The sequence below is a fragment of the Pezoporus occidentalis genome, unplaced genomic scaffold (assembly GCF_034315485.1).
Source record: "Pezoporus occidentalis ecotype Australia unplaced genomic scaffold, CSIRO_AGI_Poc_V1 ctg37, whole genome shotgun sequence".
NCBI lineage: Eukaryota > Metazoa > Chordata > Aves > Psittaciformes > Psittacidae > Pezoporus > Pezoporus occidentalis.
In genome coordinates, this window is record NW_026915691.1 from 4703930 (window position 1) to 4729914 (window position 25985).

At 38.5% G+C, this 25985-nt stretch overlaps 1 protein-coding gene and 1 long non-coding RNA gene across 3 annotated transcripts in view; one reads left to right on the forward strand and one right to left on the reverse strand.

The window, feature by feature from the left end:
• The first annotated feature begins 29 nt into the window (after positions 1-29).
• On the forward strand, positions 30-25775 carry LOC134170250 (uncharacterized). Its single transcript, XR_009967173.1, has 3 exons — positions 30-469; positions 23580-23695; positions 25059-25775. It is a non-coding gene; the product is annotated as an uncharacterized LOC134170250 (long non-coding RNA).
• LOC134170233 (protein HIRA) overlaps positions 1508-25985 on the reverse strand; it is a 37111-nt gene continuing 12633 nt past the window's right edge. The window contains exons 7-25 of one of the 2 annotated variants that reach the window (XM_062631461.1): positions 25769-25929; positions 24708-24875; positions 24082-24195; positions 22127-22197; positions 19733-19838; positions 18882-19109; positions 17952-18037; positions 17305-17499; positions 15760-15930; positions 14017-14221; positions 13142-13246; positions 11244-11392; positions 10134-10295; positions 9283-9341; positions 8165-8270; positions 6452-6574; positions 5174-5337; positions 3152-3240; positions 1508-2571 (exon numbers count right to left, since the gene is read on the reverse strand). In XM_062631461.1, coding sequence (XP_062487445.1) covers positions 2455-2571; positions 3152-3240; positions 5174-5337; positions 6452-6574; positions 8165-8270; positions 9283-9341; positions 10134-10295; positions 11244-11392; positions 13142-13246; positions 14017-14221; positions 15760-15930; positions 17305-17499; positions 17952-18037; positions 18882-19109; positions 19733-19838; positions 22127-22197; positions 24082-24195; positions 24708-24875; positions 25769-25929 — 2579 coding nt within the window. In that variant the 3' untranslated portion in view covers positions 1508-2454. The remainder of the gene's footprint in view (positions 2572-3151; positions 3241-5173; positions 5338-6451; positions 6575-8164; positions 8271-9282; positions 9342-10133; positions 10296-11243; positions 11393-13141; positions 13247-14016; positions 14222-15759; positions 15931-17304; positions 17500-17951; positions 18038-18881; positions 19110-19732; positions 19839-22126; positions 22198-24081; positions 24196-24707; positions 24876-25768; positions 25930-25985) is intronic. The other variant, XM_062631462.1, reaches the window with a different exon arrangement.

A 25985-nucleotide genomic window follows, 5' to 3' on the forward strand; every position in this document is an offset into this window, starting at 1 on the left:
GTGCAACAATTTAAATGTTTTTTTATTCCTGGCCTGTCAGGCAGTGACAGAGCCTCTCAAGAGAAAACAGGCAGAAAAACTTGGAGACAGGCCTTCATAAAGTATTCCAGCACCTCTTGGAAGACTTAGTGACAAGGAACGTTCTTTCCCTTAGCTAATCACCTTTAAATCCTATTGCAAAGCATTCATTACAAGACTGGCATGAACAGCACAAGGCTGAATAAAGGATAGACAGAATCTGAATATCTTGCCTTTTGCAAGGAGGAAACAGGCACCTGGCTCCTAGCTTTCACTTATCAAACACCTCTGAAACAATCCATGTTCATTTATTCTTTCCTCATTAAAGCATCTGCTGGGAGCTGCCTGCACATTGTCAACCATCGAGAGTCAAAATCCATGGAAGCCAATAGCCAGGCTCCTGCCAACAGTACCAAGCTTTGGACCAGACCCACCCTTTCCCCAGAATGCGGTATGTATCTTGTTTTGATCACTTCAGTGGGTTCCATTCCATATGAGGAACACAATGCCTACTGCCATGATTGTAGCCTACTTGGCAACAGCATATGAATCACAGCACTACCACCACTGCTTGTCACAGTACTATCAAGACTTTTCAGACTAGAAGTCCCGAGCCGGCACACACAGAATCAAGCTGTGCTACATCTCCCACTGCTTGTTGAAAAGTCACTGATGCCATACTGAAGAACAGCTGCTAAGTCAGTTGTTTTTATTGCTCTTCAAGACACTTCAGTTGATGTGTACATCACATTGCTGTACAAAGTAGTCAGGTGGCCATAGGTCTGGCAGTTGAATACAGAGGCAACAAAACCCTCCAACTGTGGGGGTTTGTTGCCTTAAAGAGCACATCCCTCCCGCTAGGATGCAGACAACCATGTAACTGCAGAACTGCCTCTCTGAGCTCAGTCCCCTTCAGCTAAAGACCACAGCAGCACAGCTAGTCCTTGTCCTGGCTGAGGGTGAGGGATAGTGTGTTTCTGCTACAAGTTTGGGGGAGAAATTGCCCTTTCACAAGGGTTTAAATACACTTACTCATTTCTGTACTCATTTTCTTACTCAAAACCATCTCAAAGTAAGGCAATAAATTGAGGCGTACCTGAATAGTTAGGTCTTAGAAAGAACCAACATATACACTCGCTTCTTTCCCAGCACCATGTGTACTTTGGGAAAGAAAACAAGTTAATTAATTTGGTTTCAGTGGAATTCCAAAACCACCCCACAAGTGAACTGCTGGCAGGCCACAGGTACTGTTGTGCTGTCACAAAATGCCACACAAGGAACATGGTCGTAACTGCACAAAGTTCACTTCTTGTTGCTGCACTGACCACTTTGGCAGTGGTCAGGGAAGCCCATTTTGCTTTGTGTTGCCTGAGATAATGAGCACTCCCACACAGCTCCTGTTCTTCCAGCTGAGATGTGGCTCCAAGAGAAAATGTAGCTGTCCAGGGAGATCACAAGTACTTGTCTGATCACGCTCCCAGAGGAAAGATCACCCAGACAGTATTATTTATTTCTAGACACATTAACATGATTCAGCCTGCGTTGACATTTCTGGAGATGCTTGTGCCCTTTGTAATAATTCAAGACTTACATTTGTTCTGTTTGTTTTTTAAACCAATGCAATGTTCATTTATTTCTGTACTTACAAAAAGAGTCACCCCACTGTATCCCTTTCCCTCCCCCCTAAAATGCCTTTTACAAACATTTAAAAATTAAAAACCAGATGATGACATGTTAATTTGGTAGAATTATTTTGAAACATAGCTTTTGTAATTAGAGTTAGATTTCCTACAAGATGACTTTGTAGAGACAGCCTGATTATCGGCCAAATAAAATTCCATATTACAAGTTAGCAAATTCTAGTACAAAAATAGTCCATGTGTTAGAACAGCCTCTTATTATTATTATTATATTCACAGGAAAGAGTCTATCGGCTGCATAATACCTTAATATTTATGAAATTTCTTTTTACGTGGCTCATTCATCTAATTTAATATAGTGTTGAGCCTCAATAAATCCTCAGGCAAAAAACCCTAAACAGGGTTAAATATGCTGTTCAGTGTACTCTGAAGTACTGTGCTTTTCACAGGACATCCAAGAAACCCCACAAACAGTTCTCAGATAGTTTTGATATTAAAATGAGAACCAGATCCAAAAGGACCCCCCCTGAAGTACACATCCACGACTTTCCATAGAAACAGAGGCCACAGCTTCGATGGTTTTACTTGGGAAATGGTCTAGCTCATCCACTCATTTTCACAAATCCACTTGTGAGCTTCTTTAAAAACTAAAGCAGGTCACTCCTGGGACCCTTACGGCACTGCCCTCTTCAGGAGTGTCCCTGCTGACCGGGCTCTTGCTCCTCTTCTGTCTCTGGTTAATGCTGTTCAGCAGTTTCTCGTGGACCAGGCCCCGCAGGGAAAATCTGGGTAAATGCTATTTGTCTCTCAAGATGTCTAGCTGCTCTTGATATTCTGTGAAAAGCCTCTGGAAGCGGAGGTTCTGTCCAATTACAGGAAGAAGCTCTTTCAATAGTTCTCTCTTTCGTAAACCCTGCACAAAAACCACAAAAGCATCCTCAGAATGTATTACTTGATAACATGAACATATTGCATAGAGCTGTTTAAGATTTGTGCCCTTTTTCCTGCCTGGAGAGAGGTCTGTATTTTATGTTCTTACCCTGCTTACATGAATCCTAAAATAAAAACTGTCCTTACATTTATACACTCATGAAGCTGGTGCAGCCTCTGAAGTTGCAGACTTCCCTACTGAGAAGGGAAGACATTTCACTGTCCTGTCACTATTTCAAAGTTGCTGTGTGAAGAATGCAAAGACCTGAACATGCAACTCTGCTCCATCTGCCTGAAACTCAAGACAGCATCAGATCTGAAACTGTGGCAATAAACATTTGTCTATGGTTTCACATGAAATAAATACAAGCGCAGTGCAAGGAGCCCTGCATATGAGATGAGAGCAGAGTAAGGAAATGGTTTCAAGGACAGCAAAAATAATGTGATTCCTACTTTGCCACTAAGTTTAATAATATATTTTCAGTTCTGTTGTCTATCCATGTCCTGTAATTTTCATGGGAAACTCTTCCTCATTGTTTTGTTTAACTGTTATCAGGACTTACCATAACTGTTGATTCCCACTGACTTCCAGCTGAGTAATGGACTGGACCCAGTAAATCCTTGCATAATTCTCGCAAACGATATTCAAACCCTGAATATTATCAGAAATAAGATCACATTCAGAAGCATTTCACTATATACAACCCCTCTACAATGCAATTGACAACATTCAGGAAGTTTAAGTATCTAGAATAAAATAAAGTCAAAAACATTGATTTCTGAAAGAATGTATTGTTCTTCTAACAGCAAATCTTTGGAAAGATAAGATGATTCATAAAGGATTTATTTTAGAATTCCAAAGGGCTTTATTTTAGGTTCTCAAAAACAAAACCACTACTAAAGATAATCTACAATACAGAGAAAAACTGAAGTAGGTCTCAACCTCACTCCCTCCTCCAGCTTTTAAAAGAGCAAAACAAAGAACGTTAGAAAACCTCAACAGCCAGAGAACTAATACAAAAGAGGTATCACATGAGCTGGAAAGCCACAAGATGAAAACTAGTGAAGGGGGAAAGTTGTTAGGTTGCATTTCATGGTAATACATGAATTTGGAAAAATGGAGTCCATAGTGAAGAAAATAAAAAGTCCTTCTGATACATTAAAATATTACTAAACTAGAAGAGAAATCTCAACCTTTAGCAAAAGAGCTTACAACTAAAATAAAATGCACTAAATTAATATGGATGAGTTAAAAAAAGAGGTAAAGAGAAAACCTTTAATAAAACCACACACAGTTTCCAGGCCAGCTCTATTCACCCAAAAATCAGAGGGGAGAATTCCCTTGCAAGTAACTAAGTCATCAGTTCAGGAGTAACTTGCCCATCAAAGTATAACAGATTGAATATTTTAAGGGATTAGAACTCACTAAATGTTGAAATCATCAGAGGAATAAAGGGTCAATAATAGGATATGCAATTTTCAAATTTAGCAGACCTAGGATAGCAATACATGTGTGGCAAAGCAGAATGTGCAGTGACATCCAATGTATACACGCATGCAAGGCTGTGACATCAGTGCAGTGCAAGATGAACCCTGCACACACAATAGAGATTCCTAATTAGTGAAGACTTTAAAAAGTGTAACCGTCTCTTCAGTATATGTATGACCCAAGAAGAACATTTTAATTTCAACCAGAGAATCACATGCAGTTTATCAAGCTCTTTTGTTAAATAAGGGGTGAAAAGGCAAGAATCAATGACTTGAATTTTAATTCTACCAACACCTATTAGGTGGCCGAACATGAACCACTTAGCTCCCCTCTATGTAAAATGATTACTCATGATGAGGAATAAGGCTGTATTAATCCAATGGGAACTACAAAATATGGAATGCTGGCAAGTGGAGACAGAGATCTTTAGAATCCAAGAAGCATAAAGTCAGTTGGTTAACCTTATTTAATATAATAGCATAGAGATATAATGTATTCAAATATAAAACAGACACAAGTACTTTTCTTGCAGGTTTCTCTCCTCACAGAATTTAACCTGTGGAGCTCACCAGTACAGGCTGTTCAAATTTTAGAATGTAAGAAACCAGTATAAAGTGCAAGTAACACAAGCAAATTCTCCACAGTTTCACGTGCTCTGGTACAAAGTGTCAGCAACCAAGCAACTCTTCCATTTCACATCAGGCAGCGATCATCAGTTGCCTGAGGAACGTTACATGTGGGTATGTGCTGGTTCCTCCAAAACATCCGTAGTTGCTGCCAGATAATACATATGATGTCTGACAGGCACCTGGACTTTTCTTACAATGCAGTTCCCACTGCTGAAGTCCACAGATGGCACTGTCTCCCCAGACCATGATCTGTTCACATTGTGTCAAAATAGGATTCCTGAGTATTGAGCACTGCAGGAAGCAAATGCACTTCAGCAGCTTGTTTTGGTTTTAAGTAAACACTGAGTCCAGAAGCCAAGTGCTGAAAGGAGAACATTAAGTGCAATCATACATATACATGACATGAATAAAGCGTTCCTTAAGTCTACCAAAGCTGCAAAGAAGTAACACAGCATGGCAGACCTCACCTTCATTAACTAGGTACCGTGCATAGATAAGGAGCCAGTGGCGATATTCGTGACTGGATTGTAAGATAAGTGCTGCTGCGATCTGGTTCTCCAGGTATGCAAGTGTTGTTTCTTGTTGCACTAAATGAGGCATGGAGAACAATCTTGCAGCTTGCCTTCCTGAACTACAAAACAAAAAAATTAGCATGCCAGCCATAAAATCAGATACTATTAAATTCACTTAAATTAAATACTTAAATTCAGTTTAAGGAATAGATATTTTGCACAAGCTATTCCACGCTTATCTTTCAGAGGCATTTGGTGCTTCCAGGGTTCAAGCTTTTAATGACAAAGGCAGCACTTCATGGCAAACTGCCTTCACCCCCAACTGGACCATTTACAAGTTTCAAGGTCCACAGAGGGTTTTCTGCCTCCTGTTCTTTTCCCCTTCCTTGCATTTGTCTTCTCTTTAAAAACATGTGGTTATCAGCAAACAAGTATTGCCATAAGAAGGCTAATTTGGAAAATAAGTAACCCATTATTTAATTTTTGAAAACAAAAAAGCTAATTTTTCAGTCTGATTATTTTCTCTTTCTCAAAAAGAGAGTGCTCTTTGTTTGGATTTCAGATATTTCTCACAGTTAATTCCCCTCCCCCTCCAAGAGAACAGCAATCAAATTATACAACTCTCCACAGTTTCTCTCACTAGAAAAAATAACCTCTGATGTGAAGGACAGAAAGAGCACAGAAATCTGCCTGAGAAATCAAATTCAAATCCAGGTGAGGACAGGCTATTAAATTACCTACAGGAGTCTGCTCTGGCTCACACAATTCCCTAGTGGTACTTTCAGATGTTAAAAATATGCATTAGATGACTAATCAATCACACAACTTTCTCAGACTTCACCAAATAGATCCCTTGAGGATAACTGAACTACTCAAAATTTGTAGGCCTATTCCAGAAAGCTGGTAAACTAAAAATTAAAATGTAAAACAAAGTCAGTTTGGCTAATCAGAATATTGCAGCATCAAATACTTTACCCATCCAATAAAGAGAACCTTAAAATGACTAGGTTTAGAGGATGCTTTCCTGCACCTCAAGCAATCTCGAAATAACATTATGATACAGACTATAAATGTGCAAAAGTTGTAAAAAAAAAAAATCCAACACTGTATGAGTTCCTGATAATTTCAGAGCCATTAGCATCTTAAAAATTAACTCACTGATTCAACTACATGAATAAATAAAAGGAAAAGAGAGAGAAACATGCTGATCAAATGAAGCAAGTAAGTGCGTACTTTGACGTTCGTCCCTGTATTACAGCTAAAGGCCCAGAACACAGCATGGCTTCTTGGGATGGTAAACTATTCCTGAAGTCTGCACATTGTGCTAGAGAGTCCTGTTTGTCGGAAACAAGATTCCTGAAAAAAAAACAAAGCAAACAAACAAAACACAAGTTTGAGGAGAGCAGGCAATGGTACCAGGGGATCCAGCTCTATTCTGACTCAAAGCCCAATTTGTATTTTCACAGATAACCATAAAAGTATCACTGAGGTGCCCAACTCTTCCCACTCCATGTCCAAGTTCTGCTTGTGCTGTCATGGAAATGTCCCTCCCATCTACAACATTAATTGTGTAATAAAATTTAGCACTAGTTTTGAGGGAAATGAACTTTCTACTTGCCATTCTATGTCTATTAAGAAGTCATGCCCCAGAACAAAGATTGGAGTAAACACAGGTAATGACTTTAACAACTTGATTTTGCTTCATGTCAGGTCCCCACACCAACCAGACAAGTCATCAGAGATCACAGGCATTGACAGTCTTTCCCATACATTACAGCTATTCCTTCCTATGGAGGGAGTTGACAGTTAACAGCTGGCATTTCCACACCTAATCGAGGGTATCATTTGCACTGGTTTGAGATGCCAAGAGAATCAGTGGCTCAAGCCAATGCTAAGTTTAGATCTCCAGACAGCTCAGAGGAAAAATGGCACAAATATTTAAAATACCCTTTACTGCTTTATCATGTTTAAATTTGTATGATGACTAAAGGGATTGCTCTTTATATATCCCCAAAGCTGTGGTGCAGACAAAGAAATTATAGGAAATTCAGAGTTTTGGCTGAGAGTCTGTCCTCTGCTCCTTATTGATGGGGAGAATTTCTACATAATTTCTCAGTTTATCTAAAGAGCAAATAAGGTGTTTTTTCTTTTCCAGAGCATTCACATCAAGTAGTGACTAATTTCAATTATTCTAAGGAGAAGCTGAAACAATAAGCCCTTTCATAAAGCACGATCATTACATTAAGTGCACCTATTACATTAAGACTGAAGTATGGTTTTTTTTTTCCCCTCCTGGAAAGACAACAAAGAATCTGGTTTTGAAAGATACTGTAAATAATTTAACCATGGCAAAATTTTTAATGGGACTTTATGCCTTGACAGAAGTAAGAGAATCCATGGAGATAGCCCACCTGATACCGAGTAAGGCACAGACTCTTTTGTAGCCTTTCCTCGTGTTTAGGACACCAGTAATGACTCTTCATGGGGATTCTCTAAGCTATAATGATTTCTTCCCTCTTCCCAGACTTGACTTACTATTTTCATAAAACTTTTTAATGTTGAAGACAGAGCTCTCTTCAAACTTGGCTTGTCATCAGATACAATAAAAAGAATTCAAGGAGTTATGGCAAAATCATCGCCAACTGCTCAACAGATTCAACTGATGTATATCAGCAAAAGTATATATAGGTGTATGTCAATAAGTAAGATTATGTACCATGTAGGAAAGAGTGATAATGCTGTAGAGTAGCTTTTAAATTTTTTTAATGTTACTTTAACCCTACCAAATCTTAAAAATATAAAAAGTCTAGACATGCAATAGTGAACCAACACAAAACTAAGCCTGGTGTGTGACCCTACTCAGACTAAACCTTCAAAATACGGAGTGAAACAGAATACACATCTGTTCAGCTAAGTTTTAAAAGCAGGAAATAATACATAACTTACCACGTAGAAAGAGAAGGATTAAAACAATATGCCTTTCCGTCAGACATGCTCATTACAGGTATACCATGCTGAGTCAGCAAGATCTGAGAGACAGTTGCATCGCTTCCTACAAGTCAAATAGGACCAAAGTTCTTCTTTTGGAGTCTTTCATAATATTTGTAACAGTAAAAAACACTATCCACCATTAATTATCAGTCATAGCAACCAACAGAAAAAGGTTCAATGTTATTCTCAAGCACTGAGAGCAAGGTTGAGACACAAGATCATGGTGGTAAGCACCAGGCTCAGTGCAACAGCATTAAAATCACACTTTTGCAAAATATATTATCAATTTTGAGGCTGCAATTTATGCAGAACATGGGCGTTATCGGAAATGTTCTCTATATCCAGGGGCAATCTTCAGTAATTCTGCCAGGTCTTCTGTAACCCAAGAAGCCTTTTTTTTTCCCATTAAGTAAAAATTCTAAACCCCAGCATACTTAGAAAAGCATACTCTCTAAGCATAAGTAGGATCACTGGATACTTGCATTTCCCAGCATATTCCAGGCCCAGGGTTTGTGCATGTAACTTTAACAAATACCTTTGCAAACTGCTAGTACAACTACTTCTCTAAGTAGTTTGAACTAGTGCTTTATGAATGAAAGCTAAAACAGAAGCTGCTATGCTCCGAGATACTGCTTTTTTTGACAATTTCTGTTGTGCCAGATACTGGCAATGATTGGAACTGAAGATTTTGAGATAATGAATCAGAAGATAATCAACTGCAGTTCATTGTTAAAGTAATAAACATGCAAAGTACACTCAGAGAAATTGTTGTAATAGCAGATTTACATGAAATATTTTGTGATCTTCACAACACTGAATTTTCATATTCAGAAGCAATTCAGAATATAATAAGCTACAGAATCTTGTAGAAGACTGTTACCCACTAATATTCTCATCTCAGTTATTTCTGTAGTATTTCAACATTGCCAGTGACTTCCCTTCATTACACAATAATGAAGGAAAATCATTTGTTTAGGCTTTTCAGGTTTCGTAAGATTCCAGCAGATTCATAAATGGCACTAAATAGTACAGGTGGGCTCAAAGGTTAGTAACTAAATGACCCTTCTTATTACCTGAAAATATTGTTTGCAAAGACTCATCTCTAACAATGACGGTCTGCTTGTGAACATCCCTGGAAAAGACAAAAGGACAAGTCTGCAGTTTACAAACAACTGAAAGCTCCAAAATCATTTCAAACACACACATACACACACACACACAGAGAAACACACACACAACTTCGTCAGCATTCATGACAAAGTGGGGTTTTGGGGGGAGTTTGCTTGGGCTTTTTTTGTTTTGACATTTTCTTCATTGCTTCAACAAATTTATTTTGGCAAACTCAAACCCCTTAAGGCAAGACAGAAGTCAATAGCAGAGAATAATGTTTATAGCTCTTTATCAGGAAACCTCATTACAGCTAAGCAAACACAAAGGATCCAAATAACTCCTTTAGGAGCTCTGACTTGCATGAGACATTAGATTAAATTCAACAACTGTAAACAAGTTACTGCAGTTTTTATATTGGTATCTTGAAGATGGCTAGAGTACTTCTAACTCTGGAACTCATATTGGCAAAATATGATTGGATTTGGAAGTATCCATATTTCTCCTTTCCCTCCTCCTTAATCTAGTCCATATGCATGGCAAGTCTGTCCTAGGGAGGCTGTTTACACTAGTAACTTCAAGCTGATCCTTTATCTTCCTTCTAAAATCAAAATCAAAATCATGGACTGTTCTAGAACAGAGAAGAAACAAGATTCGAGTCCTGCTCAGTTAACTTTTCATGTTGTATCCAGAAGTAGACTTGTGTTCAGACCTGATGTGGTTTAAGCCTCAGTTTCAACAGCAATGCATGGACACAACTGGTTAGTTACTACAGAAATCAGCCCAGACAGCTGCTGCAGCCTAACATGGTACTTACCAAACAGAGAGCGTAGCAGCAGTGGTGAGAGCCATGACGTAAGAACCTGTGCAATGTAGGGTGGAAATGGGTGTATTCAATATAATAGGAGGAAGAAGGCGACGACCACAAGCTGAAAATACTGACAATGTTCGTTTCTCACAGGCTACACTTACAATCTCACTGAAAGAAAGAAAGAATAAAACCACCACATTTTGTCAAATGCAAGTAGCATGGAATCAGACTGATTTCTTAAGTTATCATACAACTTGGGCTAATTCCTTAAATGGTAACTATTACAGCTCTTAAACTGATTATAATGTTGATCATCCAAGGAGATGGGCAAGAGAAGGTCTGCAGGTAGAGGCCAAGAGCCCAAGAGGCATAATTGTAAAGATTTTGAGTATACACAAGATATTCTTCAGGCCTGTACTTGTATTTAGCTTTAAAATCATCTTCTTTTTCAGACCTGGACATGGCTCTGGCTTAAACTCTGAGGTTGAACTAAGCAAAGTTGAAAAAAATGAAGGGAAAAAATAGCAAAAGACTCAGGAAAATATTTTCATATTACAGAACATCCCATTTCAAATTTTTCATTTTTAGTAGCTAAGTTAATCAACTTTAATGAAGAAATATAAAGGAGAAATGTAAATATACAGGAAAAGAGTTGTAACTGGCTAGCTTTAAGACAGAACTAATACTTGGAATGAAATGGGTCTAAAGACTAAACGCAGTATATATTTTTATCCACAACACATTTATTATGAAAGATTGTGTAAGATTCACAGCGGGGAGTGATAAAACCAGCAAATAGCAACAGTCAACAGAAATAAGTCAGAATCCCTACAAAAATCTCCACAGGGTAGAAGTTTAAGAGCATCAATGTATTAGACCAGGTTAGCTAGAAGAGAAATATGGTATTTTGAGCCAAGAATGAAGAATCACAAAAATCCCTAAAAGAAGTGATCCAGTTAATCAACTATTCTAAATAAGTAGATGAGAATATCTTTAAAGCCTGTACTTATTTGTAAATATATGGGTTTAGGCATAACTTTCTGTAAAGTATACTTTTGTACCCCTAGAAATGTTTTCTGGCCTTCAGAACCATCTTCTTCCACAATATACTCTTACCAGCTTCCTGCTACAGTGAGAATTCGACTGGTGAGGACTGTCTCCCATTCCTTTCCTTCTCGATTACACTTTAACCTGCTCAACTTTGAACCTCCCACAGTGGTTATTTCATTCTCCACTTCAAGGTACATTGATGGATCTGAACATACCTGAAATACAAAAAACAAAATACCTTTCAGAATAGGAAAAGAGCTACGAAATACTACAATTGGATCCAAAACAATCAAAAATGATGGAATCAGTGAGGTTGGAAAAGACCTTTAAGATCAACAGGTCCAACCTTTACCCCAGCACTGCCAAGTCCACCACCAACCCGTGTCACTAAGGGTCTTGTACATGATTTTTGAACACTCCCACAGACGGTGATTCCACACTGCCCTGGGCACCCTGTTCCAATGCCTGATCACCCTCTTGGTGAAGAAATTTTTCCTAATAGCCAATCTAAACCTTCCTTGGCACGGGTTGAAGCTGTTACCTCTTGTTCTATCGCTTGTTACTTGGGAAGAGAGACCAACCACCTCCTCTCTCCATCCTCCTTTCAGGTACTTACAGAGACCATTAAGGTCTCCCCTGAGCCTTCTCTTCTCCAGACTAAATAACCTCAGTTCCCTCAACTGCTTCTCACAGGACTTGTTCTCTAGACTCTTCACCAGCTTCATTGCCCTCCTCTGGGGACTCAGTACCCTGAGAATGGCTGGCCTGACTATTAACGACTGAGGCAAAGGCAGCATTAAGTACCTCACAGCCTTTTCCTCATCCTTGGTCTATAGGTTTCCCCTAGTATCCAGTAAAGGATGGAGGTTCTCCTTGGCCCTCCTTTCATTGCTAATATATTTGTGAAAATATTTATTATCTTTTATAGCAATGGCCAGATTAAGTTCCAGCTGTGTCTTTCCCTTTCTAATTTTCTCCATGCATAACGTAATGACATCCTTGTACTCCTCAAGGGTCAGTAAGTTCCATCTTCCACAGGTTCTCTTTCTTTTTTTCCTGAGTTCCAGCACTATCTCCCTGTTCAGCCAGGCTGGTCTCTTTCCCACTGGTTCTGGTTTTGGCACACAGAGACTGCCTGCTCCTGTGCCTTGAAGATGTCATTCTTGAGGAGTGTCCAGCCTTCCTGGACTCCTCTGTCCTTCAGTACTGTTTCCCAAGGGATTCTCCCAACCAGTGTCCTGAACAGGTCAAAGTCAGCCCTCTGAAAGTCTAATGCTGTCATTAAGTACAGATTTAAGCATGGTATTCTCTGTTTAAAGTGCCTTCAAAAGGTACTGTGGTACTTCAAAAGAAGCAAACCTCTACTATCAGTCTTGGTTAGAACACAAATAATTCTTTGTATTCAGAGCATAAGGATAAAGAAAGGTTGTGCTAGTCTGTGCATCCTAATTAAGGGCACCAGATCAAGTCTGGGTGTGCCCAGTCTCCCTGCAATCTTGCAATTAGAACCACACTAGCACAACCTAAACAGGCAGAATAATTATTTCATAAATGCCTAAAGTAAACCTATTTGCCAGTCTCTTCAGTTGTAGAGTCCCTCCAGAGAGCTGTCTCTCCTTCTTCTTCTTCAGCAGTGTACTACCAACACAACTGTAACAGTGCAGCAGTTACTCCCATTGGAGACTCTGATCTTTACGACACACTTTGCTTAACCAGGAGGAAGGAATGATGAAGCAGTAGTATTTCTCTTTGAACTTTTGCTAGTTCAGAAGTGTCTTATTTTTAGATGATTTGCCATTAACTTTTCTCATATAGACATATTCTTAGAAGCTGAAGTATACCATCTTGCTTGAACAAATATACATATTCAAATGTTAATTTAACAAAGGATCTGAATAATTAATGATATTTTTAAAAGCAGGTTATTTTAAGTATTAAGCTTTTTCTCCTTATAGTCCACTTACTTGCAAAGTAAACGACTTCTGTGGGATTGGGGTTGGCAGTTTAAGTGCTAATGCTGGAGCAGAGATGCAAGCAGCATCCTTCTCAGAGGCCAGTGTAGCTGGGGACTGGAAGAAGAAATTGCAGAAGTAATTTTTTCCATTAAAAAAGGTTAAACCGAAGATACTCTATAGTACAGATTGATCTGAAAGATACTTTTTTAACATTCCAAATAATGCCAATTGCAAATATTAATCTTTTCCCAATTATTTGTATAAATACAAGGGTTTTAATATAGCTTCTAAGAATAAAAACAAAAAAAACCAACAAAAACCAAAACTAGATGTGGTGAGGTTTTTTTATCTCCCCCATCCCCTTTTCAGCTGCAATTAGTTAATGGGAATTCTGCTATACTGCGTGGAAAACCTAAGCTCCAAATACTGAAAACAGAGGGATCTATATGGCCTAAAATGATGGAAACTCTATTGGAACTTAGTAATTCACAGTTCTAAGGAAATGCATAACCATTTAAGTCATCATATCCAAGTCACACTCTTGTGCTTGGGCCACTCTCCGCCAATGAACACCAAAACCTGATGGCATTGCATTTTATTCTGTACAGTCATTTGGCAGGCTACCACTACCTAGCATGCTGGTACCACTTCCTAAGTAGCTGCATATTTATATAAAGGATGGACACATTTGCCTCACCATGTGCATTTGCTTTTCTAAATCTTAAATTTTAATAAGAGTTAAGTTTAAAGGCAAGGAAGAGGGATGGCTAAAAATTGTGAGAGACTGGTACAACTTGTGTTTCTCTGACTCAATGGAACAAGTCAACGTGGTACCAACTTTATCAATGAACACTGAAAGCCACAATTAATCTTATTTATTTCACCTGAACAGTTAAAGTTACTGGTACAAGTCTAGAGTCTTTCCGAGGCCTTCCTTTTTTCTTCTTTTCTACTGTTTCTCCCTCAAGTTCCAGTTTCCGTTTGGGTGCACTGAGTGGTTTAGCAGCTGGAATCTTCTCTTCGCTGTCACTGCTGCTCTCCAGAATGTCCTTGGGTTTACTGTCTTTAATTAAATTCTGATCCTTCAGTCTGAGCAAGTAAAAAAACATATTTCATGTTTTATATAAGCTGATTCCAAATGCGGCACATACCATATGTATGTATTCTTGCAGATAAATTTTAGCTAGCTTTGAGTGTACTTCAAAATGCACAAAGCCAAGAGAAGGAAGCCAAAGAGGCTTGGCAAATCCCCTGCCAAAGCACAGTGTGCAATATATATGTAAACTGATCAGGCATATTCTCTCCTTTAAGAAAAATAAATAATCAAGCTAGCAGTTAGCTACTGGATTAAGCTGCGAGTAACTTTATTTTAGCATTCAGTTCCAATTACAACCAGATCTCTTCCCCTGGGTTGATACAAATAATTCAGCTCTCTGTAAGATGCAAGAGTAGTTTATCTTTTTCTCTCCAGCAGACATTGCACTTTCTGCTTACTCATGCAGAACTTCATTTGTCATTCTGCTGTCTATCCCCAAAAGTTAGAATCATAAAATCATTAGGGTTGGAAAGGACCTTAAGATCAGTTGTCCTATTCAGTTCTGACTACTGTAAGATCATATCTGTAAACCATGTAAGTGACTTCACTGCTCCATTTTCCATTTCAGAAATACAATATAACTAAAGTAAAAATCCCTGTGAACTTTTTGTTAACCATTACACCCTAAAATACACCACGCTCTCCCCATTCCCTCCCCCATAACTGGTTATTAACGCACTACAATATTTTGCCACATTTATTCCATAAACACTCAGCTTCCTAGAAACACCTTGCACAATCCAAACTTTTTCTCTTTGGCATCTGAATTATGCCAAACAATACACTTCTATCCATACTTTACTGACACACTAGAAGCAATTATGAGAGTAATTTAACACAGCATTTCTTCTGCATCATATGGTTAAACCCTTTGACATAAAAATATTGAGGTGTTTAGTAAAAACACCTTTTATTGGTAACAAGTTGGGGAATCACATACTACTTTCTCAAGACTGCTATTGTGATTATTGTTTGTCCTGGTGCTGCAGGAATACTTATGCCATAACACACTGTGTCACCAAACAAAGGCTGCCTTTTGTTTTTTAACTCGTGGATCCAGAGCCAAACCCCCTTAAAATCAAAGTGTCTTCTCTGCACGCCTTCAAGGCATAAAACTAAAATACAACTGCAGCAATGATGATTCTAAACTGTCTGCAGATATATATGGTAATTTACCATGAAGTAAATCTCACTCTTGTACAGAGATGCAGGCTGGCTATTTTTGTCTTCTAAAGAGCACAGATGCATGCAGCCACACAGAGGCACACACACACACAGAGCCTCTTGTAACAAGAGTTTTAACTCTGAATATTTGAAGAGTCTGCCTGATCCCAAATGTCAGAGACAAATGTACAAAGGGATAATGCCAGCAAAGCATTTACCTATTTGCAGCTGTTCTCTTCCTTCCAATTGTGGAAGAGACCCAAGACAATTTCTAGAGTGCCAGTACCATGACATCTACACCACAGAGAATCAGCGTTTTAACTCTCTGCATTACTACCCCGCAACAGCCCCCTCAGCTAGGTGTTACCTGTCCACAACAGTCTGATTTGTATTTGTTACAACAGCAGTCCCTGAGGTGGCTTTGGATCGTTCCGTAAATCTAGAATCAAATGCTTTCATAGGTTCAATCTTGGATGGAGTTGTCAAGACAGAGGAAGATGATGCAGGAGGAGCAGCTGAGGCAGAGGTAGCATTTACACTGTCAATAAAAGTGACAGGAAAACAAAGTTTGTAAGGAATCTAGTACTGGTAATCTGCACTGCTCATAACTAGCTAGCATTCATTACACTGGCTAGAAACCATATTGAAAATCTTTCATTCAAGCACACACATGAATTATTGTGAGATTTTTCCCCTTTCATGCATCAGTATCTCACAAGCTTTGTCTGCTCTCAAAAGCTGTTTATGTACATCTCAGACCTAAGAGCTTCATGTGGCTACGTAGATATATCTAGATTAAAAGACCCTAATTCATTCATAATGTATTTTTAATTCAGGAATGAAATTATACTTTGAGTTGCTACTTATACACCCAAAGGGAAAGGATCACTATTTTACATGATATCTGGGGTTTTACCCTTTGTTCAGGTTACCAAATACTTTCCATCACAAGATTATATTCCACTGTTTATCAACCAAACAGTTTGGGCTGGAACAATTCATGCCGGGTTTTGATTTTGTTAATGAAGAATCCAAAATAATTATTAGGCATTTCCAAGCATAATCCTAAGGCAAAGGAATGTGTCTTCCCCACATTAAAGCATTCCAGGGATCTGTGATTTGAATAGCTGTTTACTTTAGAGATTTTTCAATTCATTCAGAGAATGAATTGCAAGAAAGAATGTCTCTAAGACAACTGATGGTCGTACTAAAAAGCTGTTAGAATTCCAATTTCCAAAGAAAAGGAAACTTTATAGTTTAATCTGTCAATCATTTCTCACAGTCTACCCACTCCTTCTTTAATCTGTGGCCAAGTTCGACTAAATGTGATGAAGTGGTAGAGGTTCCAATGACATTGTGCTCTTCAAAATGCTGTAAAAATACACTGCGGAGGAGAGACCAAGTCAGTGTTACCACTAAAGGAAAAGCAAATAATTAACTGGCCAGTGTGCTTGTCTAATCAGCATACGCACACTGACAAGTCAACGTCACTGTGCTCTGATGGGGTCTCTACAGGAAAGAAGCACTACCAGGTTTGAAAAGAGGAGATCTACAAGCCAGCAGTTGACAGAAAGCAGACTTCCTTAGTTCCACTGCTGGAAAACCTATTATTTACAACTAGCCACCCAGTAACCTATAAGCACGTCCCTTTCTTAGAGCATTAGCAATCAGCTGCATACCTCATTGCACTGAAGATCATTTCCAGAACTATGCATATTGATTCATTCATTACCGATTTATCATGATTTGAAGTAACCAGATACTAATAATACCTGGATGTTTTCAGGAATGTCAGATTCCTGAAGTGTTACAGTAAGGAAGCCCCTTTAATAATTGCATGTTTACAGAACTGTAAACAAGATTTAAACTAAACAGAGTCATGTAAATGAAAAACAAAACTGCACATACTGACCCATCTTTATTGGCTGCATCATCTGTTGACTTTATACTGGCTGCTGTTGGCTCTACAGAAGGCTTTGAAGTATTAAGGGAATTTGCTGCATTAGAATCTAATGACATGAGCTGCTGGTTACTTTGAGAAGACATCATTGAGCCACACAGAGATCCAGATATTGGGATGCTATTGAAAAACGCCGTAGAAAAATCCCTAAACAAAAAGACAACAAATGTACTTACAGAAAACGCTTTTAAAATAATTGAAAAATAATAGTTTTAACTATTTATTCCATTCTTCTGTTTTCCACGTGTGGATACTCATAGACAACATAAATAAATGACCAATGCCTAACTTTCCAGAGTTGTTTCTCACATACAGATGACACTAAAGCCACTAATAACGTAGACAGGAGCGTGCAATACATTATTGCTCACTCATCTATAAGGGCAGATGAGAACTAGCCTTAGCTAGAAGATCTCAGTTCTAATAGATAAGAGAACACAGGTCAAAACTATATTCTGTAAACAGACATAAGGTATTTCTAGCAAGTGCTTTAAGATGCCCTAAGACTAAAGTAAGTCACAATTGTGAGTTTGCATCAGAATAAAGAGAACAAAGATAAAAAGGTGAAGAAGGATTTAAAAGATGACTTCTAAACATACCCAGTGTCCAGCTGAGCTATGCAGAGAGGTGTGATCCTTCTCCGACCATCTGCTGTCCGTGTTTCAACTTGTTTTTTTAAGAGATTCTGTTAGGAAATATATTTGATTGTAATTTCTGATAGATAGGAAATGCTTTTTTCTTTTTGTTTTATCCAACTGACAACAACAGGCGTATTAGGCTGAAAGATGTTCCTCAACTAAGAATATATTAACAGAGGTTATTTTCCCTATTGTCTTCCAAGCATACTATGACTGCATAAATAGAATCAATCTTCATTTTTATTAATATAAGTGTATTTTAATACCACAACTTTTTTTTTTTTAAACCAGTAACAGGTGTTTTTTAAGTAGAAATTCAATAGACTACAAAGTACACCAGAATTCTGTTTACTGCTCTCTGGCTGTACCATAATATACATTGTTTTTAATTTAAATACACACATTTCCAATCCTGGACCTATCCATCTGTAGAAAAAGCATTTGTGGATCATGTAATCTGCTTTCCACATTAAGAGAGCCAAGTTCAAAATATTCTCATCTGTGTGCATTGAATTCTTCATTAGAACTTGTGTTCTGTGTTTAGGAGAGAATTAAATAATGCTTTCAACCTCCTTCATTGAGAAACTGAAGCACAGTTCTACAGTTTGACTGTTACTACCTACCTTTGGTTTCCTTTCTGCACACCCATTTTTAGCATCCATGACAGAAATACCCACAAGCCTTTTTCCACAATAGTGTTACTTCTGCTTAAAAGCTTTTTAACTTTTCAACAAGTCCCAGTAATGTCACATGGACCATTCATGGGTTGAAAAGTGCCATTCAACACATACAAGGAAGCAGAAGCTGATTTTATCATAAGCAGTTTGATTATAATGAAAATCAAACTGCTTGGTACGTGACCCTATAAAGTGACTGCCCAAGAACACCTACCTTCCTTATGTCCTCTAAACTCTCCCCATTAACCATGCTTGCCACTTTGGGAGCCGCTGTCCCAGTCCCAGATGCTTCCCTAATTGATGCATTCTTCTGGTCCCCCTGCTGCTGTTGCTGCCTCTGTTGGTACTTGAGCATCTCTGGATTCTCAATAATGGTGGTAGACAACTGAGCTTCAGTCATTATAGCTAGGCTTTTGCCATAGGTGGACTGATGAATGTTGCTCTGTGGGCATCAAACATATCACACAGAAGAGTGACTACGACTGTGTCCCGGGTTCAGCGCTGAAACCACAACAGACTGCTACCATGATGTCGCTGACTGTGTATGATAGCATCATAATACTGTAATGGAACCCATAAAATGCAAATGCCCTCTTTATCATTTATACATTTATATTTTAAACACTACTTTATATTTTCACCTAATGCTAAATCAATACACAAAATAATTGGAATTCAAAACTTTAGTTGCTAAATAGCAATGAGAGGAAAAAACAGCCAACAGCAATCAGTTTAAAAAGACTTGAACATATGCAAGTCAAAGAGTAATTTTAAAGTGTTTTGAAGCACCCACTCCCTGTTTCCTTGGCCAAATAATTACTTCAACTGTATAATGATGTGTAAGCAGGTGATGTTTTCCAAATAGACTTTCTTTCCAGAATAGAAACTAATACCACAGATTCATTTCTTGACTACTCTTTATTAACGATTTGTAAAGTACACAAGAACACATTTTTCTGTAATATGGAAATCAGTCACTACATACTTCTATAAATAGTTCAGTATCTTAATTGCATCAATACATCCCTTAAATATGATCACAGAATCTCTGAGTGCTTACTGTACCTTTTCCTCCTCACTGAGTGGATCTCCAAGTTCATCCTGGGAAAAGTCCAAAAATGCCACTGATCCATCCATGGAACACACCAGGATACCAAGTCCATTAAGGGTCCTGAAGGAAATACAGGTTCATTTTTATTTTCAGTCTCTTTCATTGATGCAAAGGGGCAATACAATAAATTGTTCAACAAAATTCTTAGTATAAGATTTATTATCACAGCAACTACTGATAAAACCAAACAAGTGGGGCAGTAAAGAGACAGAATGATGGACAGCAGCAGTCCATGTACCAATATTCCTTTGGAGGCCACACGCAAAAAGGTAGAAGCAGAACCATACAGCTGTCCATGGCATGACTAGCACCATGAAAACCTGTCTGTAGGGGTAAAACAGAATAGTGTTCACAGGGAACAGTGAAAGGAAACTATAAATGTATTTGCTTCAAAAGATGTAGAATATCTTTGTGTTAATGGAACTGGGTGAAGAAAGGGGCCTTCAGCAGATAAGCAATCAATATACTTCTTTAAAGGCCCCATAAACTGACGTTTGGGGCCCATGAAGATGAAGCTTCATCACACATAGGCAACAAGTTACAGACAGCCCACTATAAAGAGTTTACAGTCCAAATAAACAAGATAGGAAGGAGAAGTGAGACTGCAGAAGCAGCAGCTCTACAAGTTGGGTAAATGCCTCTTCTCCATCATCATTATCTGAAGTGACAGCAATAAGAAAGCAAGCTGTGCATATGAGCAGTCCAAACAACTCTGTTAGGCGAGAACATATGTTTGATTTTGTTATTGTTCATTATTTGCATTTTTAAGCAAACTGCACATGTTCTTCTATGTGAAGATATATTATAACCCTCATCTGGAGGTCTCAAAATGTTTTCCTGATGGAAAAGAGAAAGGAGAAACTATACATTCTAGTCTTAAAGAAATGATAACCTTCTGTTAAAACCTATCACTGCACATTTGAAAAAAAAACCCAGTACTTCCTGAGTTTTGACCAATAACCCCATAACTTCCAGTTACAGAGCTCATAGAGATGGCAACACAGTGGTATACAGATGACTTGTTAAAGAGAATGGAAAAGGAAGGGAAGCAGGCACAACTCTTAAGTCCTGTACAAACTAGTCCGGCAAGGCTTAAAAATATATTCCATGCATCATGGCTATAGGTGTTTGAAAACACCTTTTTTTTGTGTGCTGGCTGATGGCACCACATCCAGAGAAGCTGGCCTCAGCACCATGTGACAGGTTAACCGATACTAGTCCAAGTTAGAAAATGGTAAAATCTTGTTGAGAGTTCTCTGCTTGCTTTGCAGACAAAATTGCTGAGCTCCTATTGACCTCTGGCTCCAAGCAATTGTTCCATGAAAACATAATCATGTTCAGATATTATGATGATGCATCCAAGTCTGAAACTCTAAAATAGAAATGAGACAGCTATAACAATAGTATCAGATTTCTCTGCATTTACTCAGTTTGTTTTCAGAATGGAGCATGTTTCTGGGAACATTCCATATTACTGACATCTTAGCCATCCATTTCAATTTGTAAACAGGATATAAAATAAGTTTCCTGATGATCCTTTGTCTCTCAAATATCCTACAGAACCATTTCCTCAGAAATTGCAAAATGTTAACCAGCTATTACTGCCAATGGCTTTACACCACGAAAAATGCACAAACTGCAGATGGAAAAATAAAATAAAACACATTACAGAAAGGCAAAGCTATTCAAAGCTATTGTACTACAACAATAGCAGCGCTTCTCATGAAATATTCCATTTACTGGCTTTCTAGCCTTAATCTATTAATGAAAGAAAAATATTTTGGTTTTGAAAACTTTTTATCATGCTTCACTGAGCTTCATGGCAAACCCCACAGGGCACACAGAAAACAAGTTGTTATACAATTGTAAGCTTTAACATTTACAGCATAAACCCACCAAAACTGTTAAAGCTCTTAAGACCACCCATGTCATCAGCTGCGTGTCTGTCATGAAAAAAATACTAGTCTTTTCTTGTACAGAATCCTTAACCATGTAAATCACCTGACGTATAGGTTCACAGTGTGTTTTTAATGCCACTTACTGAGTGGTCTCAGGGTTATTTCTCCCTTACTATTTACTTGCAGTGAATATGCAGTCTATAACTAGAGACTTCTGCCTTTTTATGACCAGGCCTTAGGAAGAAAGCAGGAGGGAGTACCACTAACAGCAGAAAGAGGAAAACAAGATACGTGACAGCAGACTGCTGGGAAAGTGGGTTGTCCAACCCAACCCAAATCACTAGCTAAAGCTACAGTCTATACTGTTTTAAGGAATTTCCAGTCCATACATATACCTAAAGATGATAGCAACACACTGGCTTCTCTAACAAACAGCAGAAATCAACTTACCAGGAGATGTCCATGATAGACTTGTCAAACAGCTCATGAATGACAACTAACGGGCGTTTCAGACATGTGAGCTTGAAACAGAAAAAACAACACTCAGAAATGTTAAGTTCTATGCTACAGATATTACCACATTAACACTCTCTTAGAGTCTAACAACATTCAAACAAGGCACTGGAATAGGTTGCCCAGGGAGGTTGTGAATGCTCCATCCCTGGCAGTGTTCAAGGCCAGGTTGGAAGAAGCCTTGGGTGACATGGTTTAGTGTGAAGTGTCCCTGCCCATGGCAGGGGGGTTGGAACTGGATGATCTTAAGGTCCTTTCCAGCCCTAACGATTCTATGATTCTAAGACCTGGCCAGGAGACAGCTGTATGCCTTGTGGTCTTTCTGAAGCACCTAGTTACCCATTCCATTACAGGCACAGAAAAGCTTTGGAGAATAGCAGCTGACATTCAACCCTCACCTCCTTTCTGAAACACGGACTGAATTTCTTAACCAATTTTGCCTTTACATCACAGTAATAGAACACTCTCTACCACTTAAAAAGTAATTTCACAGATGCTAAAGACAGCTTCTATTCTAAGCTTTAATGAGATAAGAATGTTGTAAACTGCCAGCACAAGAGGAAGATGGAAAACAGATTAGGTTTCCATGTCCTCACTCAGACTCACTTGTCTAAATAAGTGAAGCCTATCAAGAGCAAAGGGAATTTGACTCACCATTATTCTTAAAGAGGATTCCTCTCTACTTATAAATCAGCTTAGAAAGAACTGAATATGAAAATCCCCAGTAACCTGTTCTAAATCATTCTAAGCTCTTTAATGTTAAACCAAAGGTCTTGAAATCTATAGTACATAGTACAACTGAAATAAAGCAGAAGACAATGTGGTATAGGATGTTTCATGCTCAAAGGTTCACGGATGTAGTGTAGCAGTCACCTTCAGTAGTTATTTCTTTTACACTTCCATAGGTCTGTGTAACAATTAAGGTCTTCAGGGCAAAGACTGCCTGCAACTTTGCATCTCTATAATACATAGTATAACCTCAAAAGTCACCCTAAATGACATGATAGTATAAATAGAAAATAAAAAATACTGAGATTGATACTTTGATAAGGGTATGCACTGGTAGCATTGCCAGAAACACTTAGTGTTGTGCATTTAGCGATTAATGGATAAATATCACACTGGAACCTATAAATAGTAGACTGCAGTTAGCAATTGGTGTGTTCTGGCACATTCTCATCACAAAGCTTTACAAATCAGTTAAATTTATTCCCTGTCCTTTCCAGTTGCCAAACAACCGTCTTGCATTTCTAAGTGTTGGAATAGCTACTCTTCTCTTAGCCAGAATAACAATTTTAGTGTAAATTTTACAGTAAAACCCAAACTAGATATTGAGAACTCAAAAATATACTTAAAAAGCTCATTCACTTTCATATTCCTCTTTCAACAGCAAAAACAGAAGCCAGGAAATGAAGTCAGAACAAAGCAGAAAGATGAGCTGCTCAGAAGCAGCTATCCTGTGCTTGCTATGTTCTCCTCATACCCATAAAAGCAAGACTAACAAAGGTAGACTCTAAGAGTGATTAACGAATAGGTGGGCTAAATGTGGAGAAACAGTACTCTTAAAAGACTCATATGGAGAATGAGTAAAAGACACAGGAAGAAAATAGGGTGGAATTATGTTTATTAACTGAGGTAACATGATTTCTCTTAACAGCTCCCCCCAACCCCTCACCAGGGCAACATATTCTGCCACTTGTCTCGGCTTTAGAGAAATGAACTAACACCAACCCACTTCCTCTCCCCCTGGATAATCCTGTAACAACAGGGAGAAAAACCCCTAAACATTAACCTAAAGATAAGACCTAATGCTGCACATGTGGCCTTTGTGCTAAACCCCAAAGTTATCCAAATAACCACATTATTTCAAGGGTGGCAAAAAACCCACTTACCCAGACAGAAAGAGAACGATCCTTACTACCAACAGCACAACAGCAGTAGGGACAACTCGACTTGGTGGAGCTCCCATTCTTTTGTTTCTTCTTGAAGATTTTCGGATTGAATTTCTGCACCAATGAGATGCCCCAAATATTATTACAGTAATTGCATTTTAGTAGATCTGCTTTAAGAGCAAGTTTCTCACTTAGGAGCGAAAAAAAACACTTTTCATAGAAGCAAAGTCCTTAACCAGACTATGAGAGCACTGACAAAAAGCACATCTGCTTTCTGAAGAGGCTTTCTGAATGCCTTGACAGGAATAGTAAGTAGTAATAATTTTACTAGCAATAGGAAGCCACTAGAAACCTAAGTCACTTTATTCAAGTCACTGAACAGCTAACCAAGCTAGTGTGGTTAGCTACTAATGTGCTCCTGCACCCTCACCCTCTTTGTTCATCTACGCCCAGTTCTCTTATCACAAAAGCAAACTGATTGCTTCCAACATGTAAAGTTGACACTTTTGCATCACTACCATGGGTTTGCTTTACTAATCTTGACACCTACCTTCACCCCTTGTCCCATTTATGCATAGAATTATCAAAAGTTTTACTTCAGGGATAAATTACTATCACTCACTCACCACTACTGTAACTGCCTTCCGATGCCCTACAAAATCCATGTTGGTTTTCCATCCATCTCTCTCAATGATCTGAGCAGTAGGTCCAGAATTATTCATGGCATGAGCAGAAACAAGATAGTGACCATCAGGTGACCAGCTAAGTCGCAACACATGAGTTGTCCCTCCACACTGACAAAAAAAAAAACCCAAACCAAATAAGAATTAGAGCTTTAAAAGTGGCAAACAAAAGATGTTTAATACAAGCTGTTCAAGTTTTAGATTTAGGGAATATGATTACAAAGTCAGTCTTCTGTGACTATAAAAGCATATCATTACATACAATTCTCAGTACTTCAGCTGTATTTTGTACAGGTGATGTAGTGTGTCTTATGAAGCCCTACCAAAAAGGGGAAAAAGGAACCCAGAGAACTTTTTAAAGGAAAAAAAACATACGTCTTTTTGGATACTGCACACTCAGAGCCTTAATTAGTGACAGGGCTGCAGCATACCGACTGCTAACAGTGAGACTTCAACTTGCAACACCAGCTCACACATGAATTTAGGCATTTACACTCTATACTAAGAGTAACTGCACTAATCACAATACCATAGATCACTGCAAAACACTCCACTCACTAAGCACCAACTTTTGTGCCCAGAAATTTAATCTCTTGATCAAAGTCATCACGTAACAGCCCTGTGATGCCAGACCAAAGATCCCTCCTAAATACTTGTTTCTGACAGTGGCCAAGAGAAGATGCATAACGAAGAAGGTAAGAACAGTGTACTTAGTGTGCCGCTATTTCCTTGGAATAACCTTTGCATTTCCAGGAATTTACTTAATTGTTTACATAACCCAAATAAACCTTTGACATCCGCAACATCCAATGGCAATGAGAGTCTCACTTTAATCACGTGTGAGAAGGCAGCTCTTTTTCTCCCCTTCAGAACCTGTCATCTGATAGTTTCATTCAATTCAGCACCGTTAAATCAGTTAATGTTTGTGCAGAATCAGAGATATTCTTATCACTTTTGTTCATTCTGTAGGAATTCACTTTGAACAGTCACACATCCTGGAGTACCTCATCAAAGGGTTTTGTGATGCTGGTTTCCAACTGCCAGTCCATGGTCCGCCACACCTTCAAACTTCGATCATCAGCCTGAGAGGCAATGTATTTCCCAACAGGATCCCAGGTCAGCCCTTTCACCAAGCCAGAATGCCCCTTCAAAGTGGCAAGAATTTCTGTGCACACAAACATGGAGAACAGAGAATAGTTACTGATATCTCCTTTATGACAA